Raw genomic sequence first — 18,477 nt, forward strand, 5'->3', positions numbered from 1 at the left:
AATGCCAGTATAATAGATGACACTTCACAAATGGTATGAGCTGGAAACTAATCCTTCAAGAAAAATGAAAATTGCGATGAAGTTTGATTCTACTTGGAATTAACGGCACTCAGTGCTATAGCATTAATTACATATACTGTTAATGAGTTGCGAGCGTGCGTGGTAACTCGTTCGCTGCCACCACGTTTGGGAGTGGTACTTTTTGGGAGCCAATGAAGGTAAGACTGTCATGACGTAGTCAAAATCTCATATTTAATTCCTTGGTGTTTGGAGACCCATAGATGTTAAGTATCAACAGAAAGGGGCTGAAGACCGTTGATTGGGCATGTAAGCAGCCTTAATCCAACTTACCTAGCCTACTAGTACTATTTTCTTTAGACTTAGCACTTAGACTTAGCACACAGACTTAACACATAGCCAGATCATGATATCTCGGGAAATGCATTCCATACAGAGAAGACGCCTTTTTAGATGGTTATCAGTTATCGATGATTTACCCATGAAACAATCTTGGTATTTTTAACCTTGACCAAAATCCCCGTCTGTTGTTGTCCTGAGGAAGCAACTACGATGTCAAGCTAAATCTTGGGCATTATGAGGTTCCCTCATATTTCAAGTAAAAGAAGGAAACGCACGAAAATGATTGAAATACAGGGGTACTAACATAGCCTTGAGTGCCACGCTGTATAGGCTATGGCTGAGGGGCTTCACCTGGCCTGGACTCCCTACGTTAACTTGTACTAGGGTGATGTAGCTCCGGAAACCATATTTGTATACATTTCTTGGTTGCTTGTCATATAATCCTAAATGAGTTTTACAAGAGGTTATGATAGAAGACTGAAAATGGCTAGGTATTACAGACGATACACTGAAATGGTTAGGTTAAAACTATTTCCCTTTTATAAACCGTAGGAGTATGAGGCATAAATTAAAAGACTGCCTCCGAACTCCGCTTGCGGACGATGCAGAGTTTTACCTGGTTATGGGTAAAATAAGATATCAAAATAGGGAGTTGATTAATCATCACATCCCTCAGGTCAACAATTTCTCGGTGATTGAACGACAAAAAGTTGACCAAGGATCTATTGCAAACCAAACCTGGCACCATCCGTTGTTTATAGCAAGTCTCTTCCATGGCCGTTATTACCTTTTGCATTCTGTGTCCCTCTTTTCTTTTGGCACCTTGTCCACTTCTGTTTATTTTGGAATCAAAAGGATGTTGTCTCTGCTCTTTCTCTTACGAAGGGTTTGTACAGTTACATGACATACTGGTCGGCATGTATCTTTACTTAGGAGGTTTAGGAGTTGGTGCCTGTAAGTGGAGTCAAGCATGTGCAACTAATGATTAGCATCATCTACAATGTTTGCCATTTCTCCCCTAACATTCCCCGTTGGGAGGTTAGCGCCCTCTCTGCGCCTCACGTAGGGCACTACAATAACCGAAGAATATTCTTTGGATATTGGTGTACTATAAGCATTGCTAAGTGTGTGTGTGTGCAGAGTCCCTTCGGCATCTAACTGCACCCACTTTTTAGCCTTTTACTTTACCTTCAGTCTTGCATCATTCCTTCATTCTTGCTGTCCAACCGCTCTTACTGTTATTTCTTACTGCAGCTGTGGGAGTTTCTCCAGTTCCACCTTTAGATCCTGGAATTTCATCTTTATTTCCTGGATCTCTGTATTTTGCTTTCCAGTCACCTCAATTCCCTCCTTTCAGTGTCTTAAGCACCGAATGGCCGTAAGCGTCGCAGAATTCGGGTGGACAACCCTAATTTCCTAAATCAATCAATTAATCAATCAATATTCTTTACATGTTTCATGATGGCAATGTAAATCATCTGTAATTCGACAATCAGCTTTGGGGAGTTATTTCACATTCCGGTTCTATAAACCTAAAAACAGGAAATCCTTAATTCACTACTAAGAAACTTTTCGAGTGTCATTTCAAGTGAATAATTTCCGGGTGTGCTTTTCCCTCTTCTATTCTGTGTGCAATATCTCATTTCCTTTTTCCCCTTCCTTTTGTGAACTACAGGTCAATGCGTTAAGATGAGGACCAAAAATAAAGGAATCCTCCATATGATTTATACCACTGACCTGAACATTAAGAAGTCAATAACATACAGGAAGCAACGCGTACAGCCCTAATAAATTTAAATATATATTTGTAGAAAAATAAAAAAACAGTAGAGTCAGAGAAACAAACCAGAAGAAATGACAAGTATCCTAATATCCCTCGTGAATATGTAATACGTCACCGGAAACCTCACTTTGGGCGATAAAAGAACTTGAGTGGCCAAGCCTGAGGTTCTGCGTCACGTGCCAAACGTCCTACAGTGACCACGGCTTTTTAAGGCAGTCAGTGGCCTGATCTGCTGGTGCAAACAAGATTATCTTAATCTAAGCTTACTCGAGAACTGTTAACGGAGATTCTGCCTTCATAGTGAACGACTAGTAAAAGTGATAACAGAAATTAAACTTTTCCAGAATATCAGATAATATTTTCTGAAGAAGTAAGATTTGGTGGATAAATCTTGAAGAAAAGAGCAGGAAGCTATCTTTGATTTACATACTGTATACATTTTCCCTCTCTGAGATGAGTGCTCAAACTCGAAATAAAGGGAATATTACAGTGATAACCCTGCTTTCCATTGCCTGCTTTATACCTGGTTTCGTAGGCGGTCAAGGGGTCGATCCTCTGACAAACACGTTTCTTCAAGGCAGGTGCAGAATTGATCCCCACTACACGGGAACTTTCCAAGTCTTCTGTTCTTGCAAAGCAAGCGAGGTTAGTCGTATTGAACTTTAGTATTTCCTTCTCTCATTCATGTTAAAAGTCAGATGAACGCCTTAACATGTCCGTAGGCTCTAGATAATACATTTCATTGCATTGTAGGTAATTCGAATTTCTAGTTTCGTTGCACTTCATGTTTTTGTAATCTTGTTATTTAAGGACTTTTGTGAAATTCATCACTTCATATCCTGTTATTAGTTTCTTTACTGATTCATACCATCAACTTAATATTTATCTATTATCTAAACATTCTTCGCTCTCCTCCTGATATTGATATTGTATGACAACAGAAGACTATTTGACGGCTCCTTTATTGCTTCTCTCTCTCATGAATGGCCCACTTGACTTCTTTGCCGTATATCTTCTGAAGCTGCATAAAAAAAACTAAAGCATAAAACCTTTTCCTCCAGATTAAAAGAATAAAACCAGAAAAACACTCATTATAAAAAGGTGTAAACTGTTCAAGGTACGCGTCTATTCGCTCTGGTATAGGTCTTACCAAGGTCTAGAGAGTATAGTATACTCCTTGGGTCTTACCAAGTGCTGAAACTGACGTCAACCACTTGATGTTTCGTATTTATCCTTAGTCCCTCTAGAGCTGTTTCACCCCTTTGTACATTATCTGTTCTCATTATTTCTGTTTTTTTTTTTTTTAGATTTATATGAACTCGCATTTGTTTAGATATATTAAGTAAGTAACCTTTGTAAATCTCATGTCGTTTGGCTGATTCAAATAGCATCATTTACACATTCTAAGTTTTTTCCAGTTTCTAAACCTTCTCTTCTATCTCCAACCACTTTTTCATTGTCAAATCAAATCGAGGAGAAGAGTAAAAAGGGAGGGTGACGCAACCTACTGTTTCCTGCTAATTCACTTGACAAGATTCCATCAACTTTAACTTTGTATTTGCTTCCTACAGTGATAATTTCTGTTTAAAACAAATACTCTAGAGACACACGACCCTCCATAATATAGGTCTGTGGACACTGTCAAATGTCTTTTGTATAATTTACATGGGCCACCAGGAGATTTTACATTCCAGACATTGCTGAAACAACACTTCTTCACAGACATATTTGATTTTCTTCAACTGCAGCTTTTTTTAAAACCATCTGGACCTTCTCTTCGCATTTCATCGCTTCCTCTCTCCAGCCTATTGGCAGTTACCATATACTATACATTCATCATAACCGACGGTGTAACGACAGTGCCTCTTTAGTTGCTACATTCAGTCAGGTCACCTTTATTTGGTACCTTAGCTATGATTTGCAATTCCCAATGATCAGACTTCATTTCCTCATTCCTTTATTTCCTCTTACCTCTTACTTCTTCCTAATGAACACCATATTCTTTGGTAGCTTGAATTTCGAGTCAGTGGCCTCTGTGGGCTTGTTCCAAATGAATAGGTTTCATCAACTGAATAACAATAATAACGGGTTGGTCAGTAGGCCTATAAGAGGCACCATTTCATTTCATCTAAAATCACCTCTGCAGTCAAGTTTCTTTACAAGTAATTCTACTCAAAAACCACGAATGCATTCATTAGCATATTCAGGTCTTCAATCTGTGGCATATCCGTGGAATTATTGTATAAACTTCTTACTCTAATATTTGGACAGCATTATTTCTTTCGATATAATTTATCCATTCCTCCTTTCGACAGGTATATTACTTTATATCTTTTTATTCATGGATATTTCAATAGTAGTTCTGTATGCTATCTTAATACCAATGCATTCCCTGAATATATGCTATTTCATCCATTTTTCCAAATTCTCTCTCATTGTCATCTTGTGCTACGTTAGACTACTGTCTAGACTTCAGTTCTTAGCATGTTCTTATTTGCATTCCCTATGGCGTCCCTGACATTTTTCTACAATTACCTTTCTTTTGTCTACTCTTCAGTGTATCCCAGGTCTCATCCGAAATCCAAGGTTTCTGTCCTGTTACCCTATGTCCCAGTACTTCCTTCTTTCCCGCAGAATATGCATTATTGATATTAACTCATTCCTTACTGATTTTCTGTATCTACTCAGATATACTTTCTTATGCTGGAAATCTGTTTCGAATTCAGTTGTGAATGCCTCTTGATGTTTATCTTTTTTTTTTTTTTTGTACTGCTGGGTACCTTGTAACATTGTATCTACGCTCAAGAAAAAAATTAAATTTTTTTCTGCTTATGTCGTTTACTTTTATTTATACATTACCTGTTATTTAATATTTTGAAAAATATTAATTGGTTTTTCAGTGTAGTTTGCTCCCTATTGGGATTCAAGTACAGCTAAGCTTAGAAGTGATGCAACGTGACTGCATAGGATTTCGTTCAAAATTCACTAACTGACACCTAACATGCTGCATATTTATCTTTTATTTCGATGCAAAAACACGATTATTTCATAAAATAAGGGCATAATATGATTCATAAGAGTGATATCTGCTATATATATATCAAAACTGTAAGAAATATTACGTGTAGCCAAATTCAGGAAAAACAATGACGAAACATTTCCAAAACTTTTGTTCACTCAGCGCTTGAGTTCAAATGTTAAAATAATAAAAAAAACAGGAAAAAATTCATAACAATTCTGAATAGTCCTATTTGATTACTTTTACCCCTTGAAGCAGAGAAAAAAAAAATAATGTGAAAGTGTTGCTGTAGCTAAAACACATCTATGATTTCAAAAGTGGGCATTGCTTGTGAGACGCAACCATTTGAGTGGTGGCAACATGAACCACCTGGAACATAGGTCTACAATGTGCGAAGAAAATGAAATGATCTTGACAATTTTTATTCTATATTTATTACAGGAAGATTTGTATTTTCATAAAAGATAAAATTATTTGTGTTATATTTCTTAATTACTTAAAGAATAATAGTTTACTAGCAAACATTCGCTTTATAGTTACACTTTGGATAATGCCATGGATTTGTTCCTAGGCCTAGGTATGTAGGTTTTCTTTGCTCGCTAAATTCAATTTATTCTTAACATTCATATCTCTATACTAACAGTTTGTGGCGGGAAAGCACATCAAAGTATCTACATATTCTTGTACTTCAGGTATCCTTATGAATCAGTTATATACCAAAATCAAGCACAAGGACTTTTAATACAATAAAATTCTTTGTTAGTTTAAAAAAAATCTACTGCATATGCCTTGATGTTAATATTAATAACCTTAAATCAATAACTATCTTTTGGATATAATTTAAAGATCATCATTTTATATTATTCAAAGAACAGGTATTCTCTAAAAATAAATCATTTAGTAAATTAGATTGCATACCAGAAGCCTTAGATTTCTTTTTATTAGGCCTATACATCATTAGTGCAACATATGGGCAGTTTGAACATAGTTTAAGACTTCAAATTTCTAAGAAAGTTATCTATAATTCATATTTCTGTTTCAAAAATTTTGTTATGACTGTTGAGCCTATTAGGTCTATTGTTATATGCTGTAGAGGTAGTTACGATGACCACTTCTTATAGCAAGTTTTGTGAGTTGGCTTGGCAGTACTGCCAACCTTGTCACACGCTGCTTGGAGCTAAACAAAGAAAAAAAAGTGCAAGTATATTAAATTCATTTCACGTAAATTACGAATGATACCTGGGAATGAAAGATATCATATCGTTTAATACATAGGAAAATAATGCTAGCTTTTAGACGATACAAAAAGAATTATGTTGCATGACATTTGAGCATGGCTGTACATGTACAATGCAGCATAGGAATAGCAAACTGTTACATTGCACGGTACCTAAGCTGAATTATTGGTAAAAAATATTGTAATTTATTAATAAAGACAACTGATGTACTTGACTTACTTTATTTTTTTCTTTTTCAGACTTTAACGCTATCAGAGGCTGACACCAAGACTCTTGCTTCCTCGGTGACAGGATTCCATGTTAGCGACTGCAATCAGTCTACTGTGCTAGTTAAGACTGACTCATTAAACCATTTCATTTACTTAGAGTCGGTCACATTCCGTTCCATTGCCAATCTCAGACTAGAGACTAACACTATTAACTTGTCTCTGTTTCATAGAGAAAATTTTACTTTGACTTTTGAGGACATACTGGGATCTGGTCTCACCCTGGAAGAGAATTCTGTCAGACTTCAACGGCCTGTTGGGAATGCAGTAAAGGAAAGGCTTGTGTTCTCCAATGCAATAATCAGAGGACTCCCGAAATTTGCAGTCAATGGTCCATTTACTGAGCTGCACTTGAGGAAAGTGCTCTTAACGGAGAGAGCTCAATCAGAATCAATAAATGTGGGTGAAACAGAGACCGAAGTGATTATTGACACATTGGAGGCTCGTAATGGTGGCCTGGAGGCCAAGTGGCTTTTAGGAAACGTGAATAACCTTCAGATTATACGAAGTAGTATTCTGATGAAGCCGTATGCCTTTGCTGGCATCAAAATGACAGGATCTGCACCAGAAATGGCAATAAGACACAATCAGTTTGGTTCTTTACCAACAGGAGTATTTGACATAAATGCAACGTTTGCAGATGTTTCAGTCAGTGCAGAAAATAACAGAATAAAGTGTACTTGTGAGGACTTAATATGGATCCGAGAAAACCCGGAGGGCTTTTTGCAGAAACGACTCAATTTCATTTGTGAAGATACCACGTTGACTGAGGCCCTAGGAAAATGCTCCCCAGTAGTTAGTAGATCGCCAGGTAACAAGAGTTTAAGCCAGCTAGTGATTGTTACGTTCATTTTAGCATTTACATTTAGCATCCCTTTGTGAACCTGATCTCACTACTTACTTGTGTTTCTTCAATTCGGTATACAACTGTGTAGTTACTTGGATTAGTGCTATTAATGCTATAGTAATACACACACACAACTACACGCAAGAATATACATCTATCTATCTATCTCTCTGTCTATCTACAGCTATCTACTTATCTGTGTATCTATTTATCTATCTATATATATAAATAATATATATATATATATATATATATATATATATATATATATATATATATATATATATATATATATATATATATATATACTTGTTACTCATAGCGCTTAGCGCTTATTCTAAATGTATAGTTCCTTCATGTTTTCCGACTTTTACGAAAGTTGATTTTAAAATACACATGATACCATCCTAGAATAAACTTTGCCTCCAGACTTGACAGTTGGAAAGTTGTGTATTGATGAATCAGTATAATTTTATAACCAAGAGGAATTTCACTCTTTCTGACAAAACCTAATTTAAAGATCAGAGGATGTTTTAAGCATCTTAAAGTCGACAATGTCATCATCACCTACCACTCTTTCGATAGTTCTGGCTTATCTCTTAGTGTTCTTTATCAAAACCCAAAAGCTCATAAAATTGGTTTTCTATACAGACCTAGTTTGGCTGCTCATAATTCTCAGCGTTATTGTATGACCAAGTATTGTCTGTTTCGAGAGTGTTTACTACAAAGCAGTATATTGTTTACAGTTGCCTGTTTCGTTCACATAGTTCTACGAGAAGACTAAATTTTTTATGGCTAGCTTCGATGACCAATTATTAATTACAAAACGGTCCTTTACTCTGTGAAACAATAGACATAGTTCCTAATAACCCGTTTATTAATGACAATAGCATAGCGCATGGATTCAGTAAGAGCTATTATAAGAAGTTATTCGAATTTATTGTTTTATATTCTAATTTTAGTTTACGAAGTGAATGTCGCCGAGCTTTTGTTTTATTTAGGGTAACCTTCATATCATGACACTGGCTTTTCCAAGGAGCTTGAAGGGGACGTCAGACTTGTATTTTTCGATGCTGACGTTGTCAGACGCAAGGGGAGTTCGCCACTGCCTCCCTTGGAAATTTTAGAAAAGACTCATCATCACAATTTGCTTCTAGTCTGAATTCAGGTTTATTTAAATGTCATGAGGAAATGGATTCCTTAAACTTGAATTTCGCAGGAACTGTTATCCTTCAGGTCTAAGTAACCTATATCCTTGATAAATTCAGTTTTATTTAAAAAAAAAAACACCTGTAACTGCAGCAGTGGTGCTTCCTGCTTCTTTGTTATTCTATATATATTTTTGTTATATGTCAGGTTTCTTAGCCTGATTACATCACGATAAGTTTTCGTGCTCATTGTCCTGGACTGAGTCCTTCACGTCATAATTTTATTGTCAATTTCTTAGCATAAGTGTCTCACCATCCATTTTGTTGTTAGTCTTAGCGTCTCACTATACATCTTCATGTCCATTGTCTCAAGTTTCTTAATATATAATTGTATTTCATTGGGGAGTTACATTTCCTCTAGTTTTATTTATCTTGTTATTATATTTTGTTTGTATACATATTCGTGTTTTGTCCGTGACCTTGAGAACAGGGTCAGGCCCTAAAACTTCTGAAATAAATTTGAAAATGTTGAGTTGGATTTTCGCTATCCCCTTTCTTATTTAGAAACAGCCTCTCTAAGAGGAACCATGTTGTTGTCTATCTATGTAGCTATATATATGTAAATTATATATACATATATATGTATATATAATATATTAATAACATATATATATGTAAATGTATATAATATATTTATATATATATATATATACATATATATATACATACACATATACATACATATATATATATATATATATATATATATATATATATATATATATATATATATATATATATATATATATAATATATGCATTTTGGCATCTATACACGTGTGACCTTTTTTGATGTTCACAGATATAAAACCATAAATATCGTTTAATACTGGATTCACCATACCCTAAGAATGACTTACACCCACTGGAAATTATAATTGATAAGTGCTTCTGAGCTGGTCGGGGTTCGAACCGATTTTGAATTCGGTAGGTATAAGTAAGAAGAGTCTATATTGACTTGTATCTCTTTTGACAGACGGGTGACCGTCCTCACTGTACATCGTTGTCATTAAACCAGGCCATGGGTCGAATCCTGGCCGGCAAGGAATCACTTACCAATTATAATTCCCCTTTTGGTGTAAGTTGTTCCAAGGTATAGTGAATTCGACAGAAAAGATACTTGTACTGTACATTTTTCTCGTTAAATCTTGCTGCAGGTAGAAATAAAAACCAAGAGGTCGTGTTCCTTCGTTGTTCTCCGAAAATGTAAGCTTGAAAATGTCTGAGCACTGGGTTTTTCTGAATGCCCTCTTCAAAAGAATCAAGAAAAATTTCTTCATAAGAGATCACTAACATATTTCTGTTCGAAATCAGGCTTTCATTGATCGTATACTCTTAGTATTTTGATGTCATGAATTCTAAAAATCTGTTGCATTTTGTGAGCTTCTTTCTTTCTTTTTTTCTTTACCTTCGATTTCCCTGGGTATCCGTCCTATTCACTCACTCAGAAATATAACTACATAAAACAAGGGAAGAAATCCACACACACACACACACACACAAAATCAATGCTCTGACAATAAATTTCTAGGAATTATCGAGGCACTAAGTTCATCTCATTTAGTGGTCTCAACATTCGTCTAAAGCGAAAAAAAAAGTATTAGATGTTCTGCGCACGACGGGATAAGAATAGAAAATGATTAAAAGTAAAGCCGAGAAGACAAGAAAATTCGAAAGATTTGATGTGCTGATGAAAGAGACAAGAATGATACGAAAAAGGACCGAGTAATAAATGAAGTTAAATGCAGACAGCTTTGAAATCAGATATGCTTGTTGGTCGGGCGGTATCTTGTAAATGGCGATACCGGCAGGAAAATTGCCAGAAATAATATACACGTTAATAAGCAGAATGTACAAGAAAATTAAAGCAATTTGATAATCTAAGTATTAGAACAGAAATATTAAAGCCATGGAGTGCATGTGGCTTGTAGCTTTTTCAAATCTTAATATGTTAAAATGTACACTATGAAAAACTAAGTTATGTCTACGTAAACTGTTAAAGCGCGCCCTCACACTGCACAAATTGCAAGTTAAGAAACAAAGCAAAAAGCAGTGTTCTTGTGCAGATAACAGTTCTATTCGTCGATTGTCCAAAGTTTATAGAGTTATATTTGTAAATAATGAATAAGTAAAATATATAAAAAATAAACGCACGAAGTGTGAACAACTATTTCAGAAGGCGATGATTACCATTTTTTTTTAAAGCTTCTTAAGATTATAGGAGTAAGTAAATTATATCATTATATTATGCACAAAATATCTACTTTTATTTTTAAAAACTATATAAAAGTATGCGTATCTTTTATTATACGATGTAACAAATGACGTTACGGTACCATGAAGAAAAACACCACAGTCGTCGAGTGTTAGGCTCCGAAATTATCAGGAACGGAAATCCTTCCTCAGCAGAATCGAAAACTTCCGGTGTTTTCCCTGTGGGAACGTTGCACACGACAGTTGGTGACTGCTGTGAATCATTCTTCTTTCATGAAGTATCTTCGACGTTCAAAGGGATTTACGCCTTATCGCGTTGCGCATTATGTTGTAGGAAAAATTCAACGCTCATTCACCATCGGATGTTTTGATCCATAATGGTTGTCTGAATGACGCTTAAACATTTTTATTTTGAATCCCCTACCGTGCTAAAACCAAAGATGACATGAGCCGTTCTAGGAATTAAGCGGAGAAGAATTATGAACCCCTTTTTCTGCCAAAACCAGTTGTGAAATGAGCCGTTCTAGGAATTAAGATGCGAAGAGTTATGAACCTCCTATTCTGCCAAAACCAATGATGAAATGAGCCGTTCAAGGAATTAAGGGGAGAAAAAGTATGAACCGCCTGTTTTGCCAAAACCAATTATGAAATGAGCAGTTCTTGTTGCCCGAATCCTAGTGTTTCTTTTCCCTCAGATTTATATATAATTCTTATGTTGATCCAGACATCACTGTTTTCACATCCTCAAATATACATTCTGAAACTGCAAATACATTAACACAGTCATTAGCAAACGTCTCTCGGTTTTCATATTCAAGAAGCTTATTGTATTAAACCCACACGCCACACACCCTGCAATAAGTTTTTATGGTTGATTTCAATTTCAACTTCAGTGTTCTGTTAACAAGTTGGTGATCATTGCTGATATCTGCTCCTATATGTCGCAACATTCATCAGATGGCTGTTTGATATATTTGGTTTCCATGACTTCCCTCTGAAGACATCTAAGTGGATTTGTGGACGTCCCTGTGTTGGAAAAAAGTACCCGAATTGCAAGTTTATTGAAAGCAGTCTTTTCAGGCCTTCCTTGTTCATGTCATTCATATAAAAAACAACAGTTCTCACATCTGTTTAGGATATTTTATCCATTCTGTATAAAATTTATCTTTCATTTCTTCGGGAAGTTCATGAATTCGTATATACCATATATAATCGTACTGCACTGTTTTGATTTCAATTTTAGAAGCAGTCATCTACTGCTCACTGTTCTCCAGTGAGTAGTAAGTAGTGGCACAGATGCTTTGTTGAGGTTTTTTCAGGCGTAACAATTATACTGGGCTTGCATCAAGTTCTGTTACTTTAAAACGAATGCGCAGTGGTTTTTTGGGGGTGATCCATGTGATGCTCATGGGTCCTCTGTATGGTATAGAAAGCGATTGATGTTTTGGTGATTTTCTGCATATGGCGTTTATTCACAATTCAGCGGTTAGAGTATTATGGAGCAATGAAAGTTGTTTTATCTGTTCTCTGGAGCTAGCTTCTATTAAAGGAAGAGGCTTGATATATATATATATATATATATATATATATATATATATATATATATATATATATATATATATATATATACATATATATACATATATATCTATATATATACATATACATAAATATACACGTAAATACACACACAAACAAAGAAACACACACACAAATATATGTACATATGAATTTTTGTCATTTATAGAAGCGTAAATTTCTTATATTCACAAATATTTAGCTGGGGATATCGTTTAATATAGATTTCAGATTTCACTGTACCTTGGGAATAAGTTACACCCAAAGTGAATTATAATGGATAAGTGCTTCTGCGGTGGCCAGGATTCGAACCATGTCCTTGTTTACTGACAATAATAGACAGTGGCTGATCACTGGCTGTTCCAAGTCACTGTCTATCGCTGTTCATAAACAGTCTAAATCCTGGCCAGCGAGGATGCACTTATCAGTTATAATTCTCTTTGGGTCTAAGTTATTTGCAAGGTATAGTGAATCCGATATTGAACGATATTCGTTGCTTAATGTTTGCTATATACATACATACATATATATATTTATATATGTATATATATATATATATATATATATATATATATATATATATATATATATATATATATATATATATATATATATATCTACACAGACACACAAACACACACACACACACATATATATATATATATATATATATATATATATATATATATATATATATATATATATATATATATATACAGTATATATGTAAATATACCAGACATGAGGACTGATAGTCCTAGAAAGCTTGTAACTTTTCCTGAATAAGCCATCCGGTTTAAATGAGGTCCTATTATTAAATATATATATATATATATATATATATATACATACAGATACCCATATTTATATACATATATTCATGTTATATACATATCAATAAATATATATATGTGTATATATACGTATATATATATATATATATATATATATATATATATATATATATATATATATCTTCAGATTTTGTTATTGAATATCCCCATACATGAGAATTATTTTTTGGTAGATTAGTATAGGCTTGCCTAACTGCGACCTGTAAAAGTTGTCCATTTGAAAATATTCACCGACAGTTCCTACGATAAAAATCTGCTAATATGAAGGCATCATCGGGACACCCATTAGCACTAAAAAAAAAAAAATAGATAAAATAACGAACAATTTGTCCAAAGCGGCCTTTTAGATGAATCTTCGTAGGACGGTTCCTTTAGGGTTGTTGGTTATTTTGACCTAATATGTTACAGGTCAATTTAAAGGCCAAAATTTGTAGATTTTTCCTTTATATATTAATAAATATGAGAGTTGATGTTGCCCGGTCTTTGGTCTCATTGTCATGATTATAATATTGATTCCTTTCGGAGTGTGTGACTTTAATTTTAGAGGGTGGGTGTTTTACCCCTTCCACTTTTATATCACTGTATTCGTTTAACTTCTTCAAAACCATTTTATGTTTGGAGCCTCCTATATTTCCTTCTATAATTATTTCGACAATTTTAATGGCTCAAAAAATTTTAAAAAGACACATGCTGCAATAATTGTCGTCAAGCGAAATTGTATGTCTTCATGTCGCATGGAAGTATCTCGCTGTCAGAACAGAAGCAGAGATGTTATAGCTTCAGGGACTGAATACAACATTGTGTTACGTCGCAGATAACATGAATGTAGATAGTACAACCTGTTATCTCGTTGCGTGGGCCGAAGATATGATTGCGTCTTACATGCAAACAGGCAGAAACTTCCTGTTCGTTTGGCGTCGATAAAAAACAATAACAACGGATATTAATTCCACAATAACCATTAATAAAAGATGAAGCATAAATTTTTGCAAAAGAGAATGACAGAGCCGGAAAGAGAAGGAGTAATTTAAATTAATATTTAAGTGATTCAAAAAGAGCTCTTATATACTGTTAGCAGAGCAGAGTTGGCGTAAGGGGAAAAACTGCTCTTAGCACTCTGCTTTGAACAAAATGACCAGCAGAAGTATAGATGAAGCTTAAGCGAAAAGAATTATAAATAGAATATTAAATCAAAGGAGATGGGCAGTTACTAAAGACAATAGTAGGTAATTAAAATTATTATTATTATTATTATTATTATTCAGAAAATGAACCCTGTTCAGATGGAACACGCCCGTTGGGGCCATTGACTTGAAATTCAAGCTCCCAAAGAATATCGTGTTCATTTAAAACAAGTAACAGAAGGTAATAGGAAATACAGAAAGAAGAGATCAGTTATTAGAAAACAAAACAAATTAACAAACTGATAAATAAGTAGATAAAAATGTAAGTTAATTATTAGATTGCAAGGAGAATTGTTTTAGGGTAGTAATGCGTTGCATCTTCGCTCGAACTTTTGAAGTTAAAATCGTACAATATCCTCAGGGAGGAATAAAGGACCTCTAGAGCTGAGAAGTCCGACAGCGAGGCACATTTACTTGATATTGGTGCTGCCGTTCAGCAAATCTGGTTGCTCTCGGCAGGAAAAGAGGATCAAGCATCAATTGTGCATGTGAAAGATCCTCGTTAAAACACAACTTATGAAATAATGCCAGACAAGAGACCATCATGTCGACGGTCCAATTCATAACTACTAACGATGAGAAACAGAAACCTACCACCACGAACCACTCTATCCGAAAGAGATAAATCTTTGGCAGAAGCAGACATCCACACCTGAGAACAGCATTCCAGTAAAGGAAAGAAAAATGACCCAAAACAGGTTGCATGAATTTTATCACTTATAAATATATGAGGCCTTATGTACAATACCTAACTTTCGTGTGGCATTTGCTGAAACTTTCATTAGATGTTTCTCAAAAGTATGAAGTGAGTTAAAAGTTACACCTAGAATAGTTTAAGCTTCAGACTCATTCAGCAGAGCCCCATCCATCTGAAGGGGAGGATGGGGTGGAAATCTGCTTGATATCTGCTAATCAACAGTGCCTTTGTGTTATTGGAGTTCAGCCTCACACGCCACCGACTATACCATTCACTAATCCTCCTCATGTCATGACTGAGAATAGGGGCAGCTTCATTTCTCATAAGTGGAGACTTTACTACATCCAAAAGTGTTGCATTATCGGCATACTAAACAATGTTGTTTTCAACGTCAACAACCATATCACTTGTATTCACTAAAAATAACAGCGGACCAAGAGCACTATCCTGTGGAACTCTAGACACAATAGGTCTTGGTATGCTGACGATCCCTTCAACAGCAGCTTGCTGCTGCCTACCTGTAAGGAAATCTTAAAGTAATCTCAACACATATCCTCCCACTCCCACTGCCTTGTGATTTTCTAAATCGAAAGCAGCACTAAAACTATTTGAATTACTTTACACTCAAAACCCTTATTATGGTTCTCTGGCAAATGGCATGCCAAATCTAAAAGGGTATAGCAGGTACCTAATTGGTTCCTATATTCATATTGACTATCAGCTAACACTCCTTTACATTCCACATAGTTATATAGTGGATTAGAAATATGTTTTTCCTGTAACTTTGAAGAGCACAGGGAGAATAGAAATTGGCCTGTGGTTACTGAAATCTGCAGGTGTGCCACTCTTTGGAACAGGTACCACATTACTAAGCTTGCGCTCATCTGCAAAGATACTACATCGACCTAAAACTCTATAGAATCTACTAATCTTGGGAGACAACACACAAGAAACTTCTTAAAAAACAAAGGGAAGAAACCATCTGGATCTTTTCCACCCCAGCTGACAAGATTATTAAGAATTTTCTTAGCATCTCCAGGGCGAAATGCAAATTTTGTGAGAACAGGTTCAGGTGATGAGTGTCAGGAAGAGGGACATCCTCAGCTGATTGCTTAGTTTCAAAAGCTCAGTGAAGCAGTTTAGCCTTTCTCCTAGGGCAAGTGAGCAATCCACCATCATCTGTTAGTAGTGGTGGAATGGCAGACGAGCCTGACCCAAAAATATATGATGCCAATCTGGTCCACCACAGATGAGGCTAAGTCCTTCGTTTCCTCTTTAAGGAACTATTGTAATTTCTCTCAGCTACACGGTAATTCTGTTCCCAGCGCAGTGAGGCTAAATAAAAAAGGTGTAATTTTTATGTAAGCGATATTGCTTCCATGTGTTGAATTTGGCTTGTCATGGTAAGCTCGTCTACATGTCTCATCAAACCATGGCTAGTCATCCGTCCTGAATTTCACGACCTTTCCAGAGACATACCTTACTGAAATTGACATCAGCATTTCATTTAACTTCTTCTTGGGATCTGGATCTGATAATAGCATCCAAAATATTAAGTGCTGACGAGCTTCAATGATGCAATCCAAATTGGCTTCAGTTTTTAGCCAGACCATTTTTCCTATGGTGGCATTAGGAATATACTGATTGACAGATATGTCTATCTCAATGGCACATTGATTGAAAGTGTCTATATATTCACAGACCTTAGACTTGACAATAGCCGGAACACCTGTGAATATGAGGTCTAATCTATTACAAGAAATACGAGCCATACCTCGCACATGGGGGATGTTACGACGAGAAATAACGTCAAGGCCATCAAACCCTGTGATTAAAAACTCCACCTTTGACTTGTTGCTGCTTACAAGTATCTCAAATGAAAAATCAAACTCGAGTTATGGGATGAAGAAAATTTGACCTTAAGCAAAAGTAGTAAATAGACTCATAGTAACAGCAATATAGTAAAATTCAACGGAATAACAAACAATATAATCAACAATAACAGTATTTGCGTTATTTACAAAATTTCATTGTAAGGATGAATAAAGCTGACAGTATGTCAATAAGAAAAAAAGGGCCGGAAGCATCTGGTTGATAAGGTGGAGCCGGGACATCTTGTAAGGCAAAAAAAAGAAACCCGCCAGGTTTGCCACAACAACCGTCGGAGGGCAGTCAGGAGGGATTAGAAATTACAAAAAGCTAAGAGGGAGAAGGAAAAGGTTAGGTAAAGAAGAAGGCGCTTTCCTGATAACCCACCAAGCAATTTTTACTTTCAAATGCCCGATTGTACCGTCAAGCAAGGGAACTGGTTTCATTTCGGAGTGTCCCTTTCTTAGACGAGTTGCCTGTCAGGCTAAAGAGTCTCTTCCTTCCCCACCCCAACTCTTGTAGTCAGGGACGCCACGCCCTGAAGTGAAATCATATTTCGGCATCAACAGAACCTGAAATCTTGTTAATTAACATAAAGCTTGACAAATGAAATAACACCGCTACTAACGTTTTGGTGTCTGTGGAAAAACTCTGACAAAAGAATTCAAAACAATGTTTAATGTAATGCCTATTTCACATTTGTGATAAAGAAGACGCTGGATTTTCAGAAAGCCCCACAAATCAACTCCAGTGAGGGATTACCAGGACTAAGTTTAGTTCTGGGTTTGGGATAAAATGAGAGAACAAAGCCTTTCAGGAGATTCACTAGAGAAATGAATCTATAATCAACATTTCTTCTCGATTAATTTGTAACTGTGAAGCTAACGAGAGAAATGCAGAGCAAAGTATGGTGATACTGATGATACATACACAATGGCCGTCACTGTGACTGCATAGTAAAAACGGAAAGCAAGAGGAGTAGTTTAGATACTTTTCAGTGCTTAATCCTGAGCAAACTGATTTTTTGTAGCTGTGGGTAACGCCCATAAATTTGAAAGGAATGAACATTGGCAGCTGGAGTGGGTGAGCTGATCATACAACAGAACCGGAAATGAATTCATTAAGGAAACTCGATTGTCTCTTTAACTTTATTTCGTGCCAGATTAAAACATGAATATCATCATCATTCTAAGATCAGGTAAGCAAAAGAAAGAGGCAATGCGCAATACTTTCTTAAAAGGGAATCTAATCTTGAAAGAAATAGGCAGTGTTAGTCTTTTGTTTTACGGCAGAGGTGGTGTTCTGCAGTAGTACGAACAACTCTTACCACTTGCATGTGCACACACACAAAAGGAAGTCGC

The 18,477-nt window shown here is 35.6% G+C and overlaps 1 protein-coding gene across 1 annotated transcript; it reads left to right on the top strand.

The window, feature by feature from the left end:
- Positions 1-2,357: 2,357 nt before the first annotated feature.
- LOC136843177 (uncharacterized) lies at positions 2,358-8,800 on the top strand. The gene is made up of 2 exons (XM_067111248.1): positions 2,358-2,788; positions 6,640-8,800. The coding sequence occupies exons 1-2, from the start codon at positions 2,597-2,599 to the stop codon at positions 7,546-7,548; spliced, it is 1,101 nt and encodes a 366-aa protein (XP_066967349.1). The 5' UTR covers positions 2,358-2,596; the 3' UTR covers positions 7,549-8,800.
- The last annotated feature ends 9,677 nt before the right edge of the window (positions 8,801-18,477 follow it).

This window comes from Macrobrachium rosenbergii, chromosome 11 (assembly GCF_040412425.1).
Source record: "Macrobrachium rosenbergii isolate ZJJX-2024 chromosome 11, ASM4041242v1, whole genome shotgun sequence".
Classification (NCBI taxonomy): domain Eukaryota; kingdom Metazoa; phylum Arthropoda; class Malacostraca; order Decapoda; family Palaemonidae; genus Macrobrachium; species Macrobrachium rosenbergii.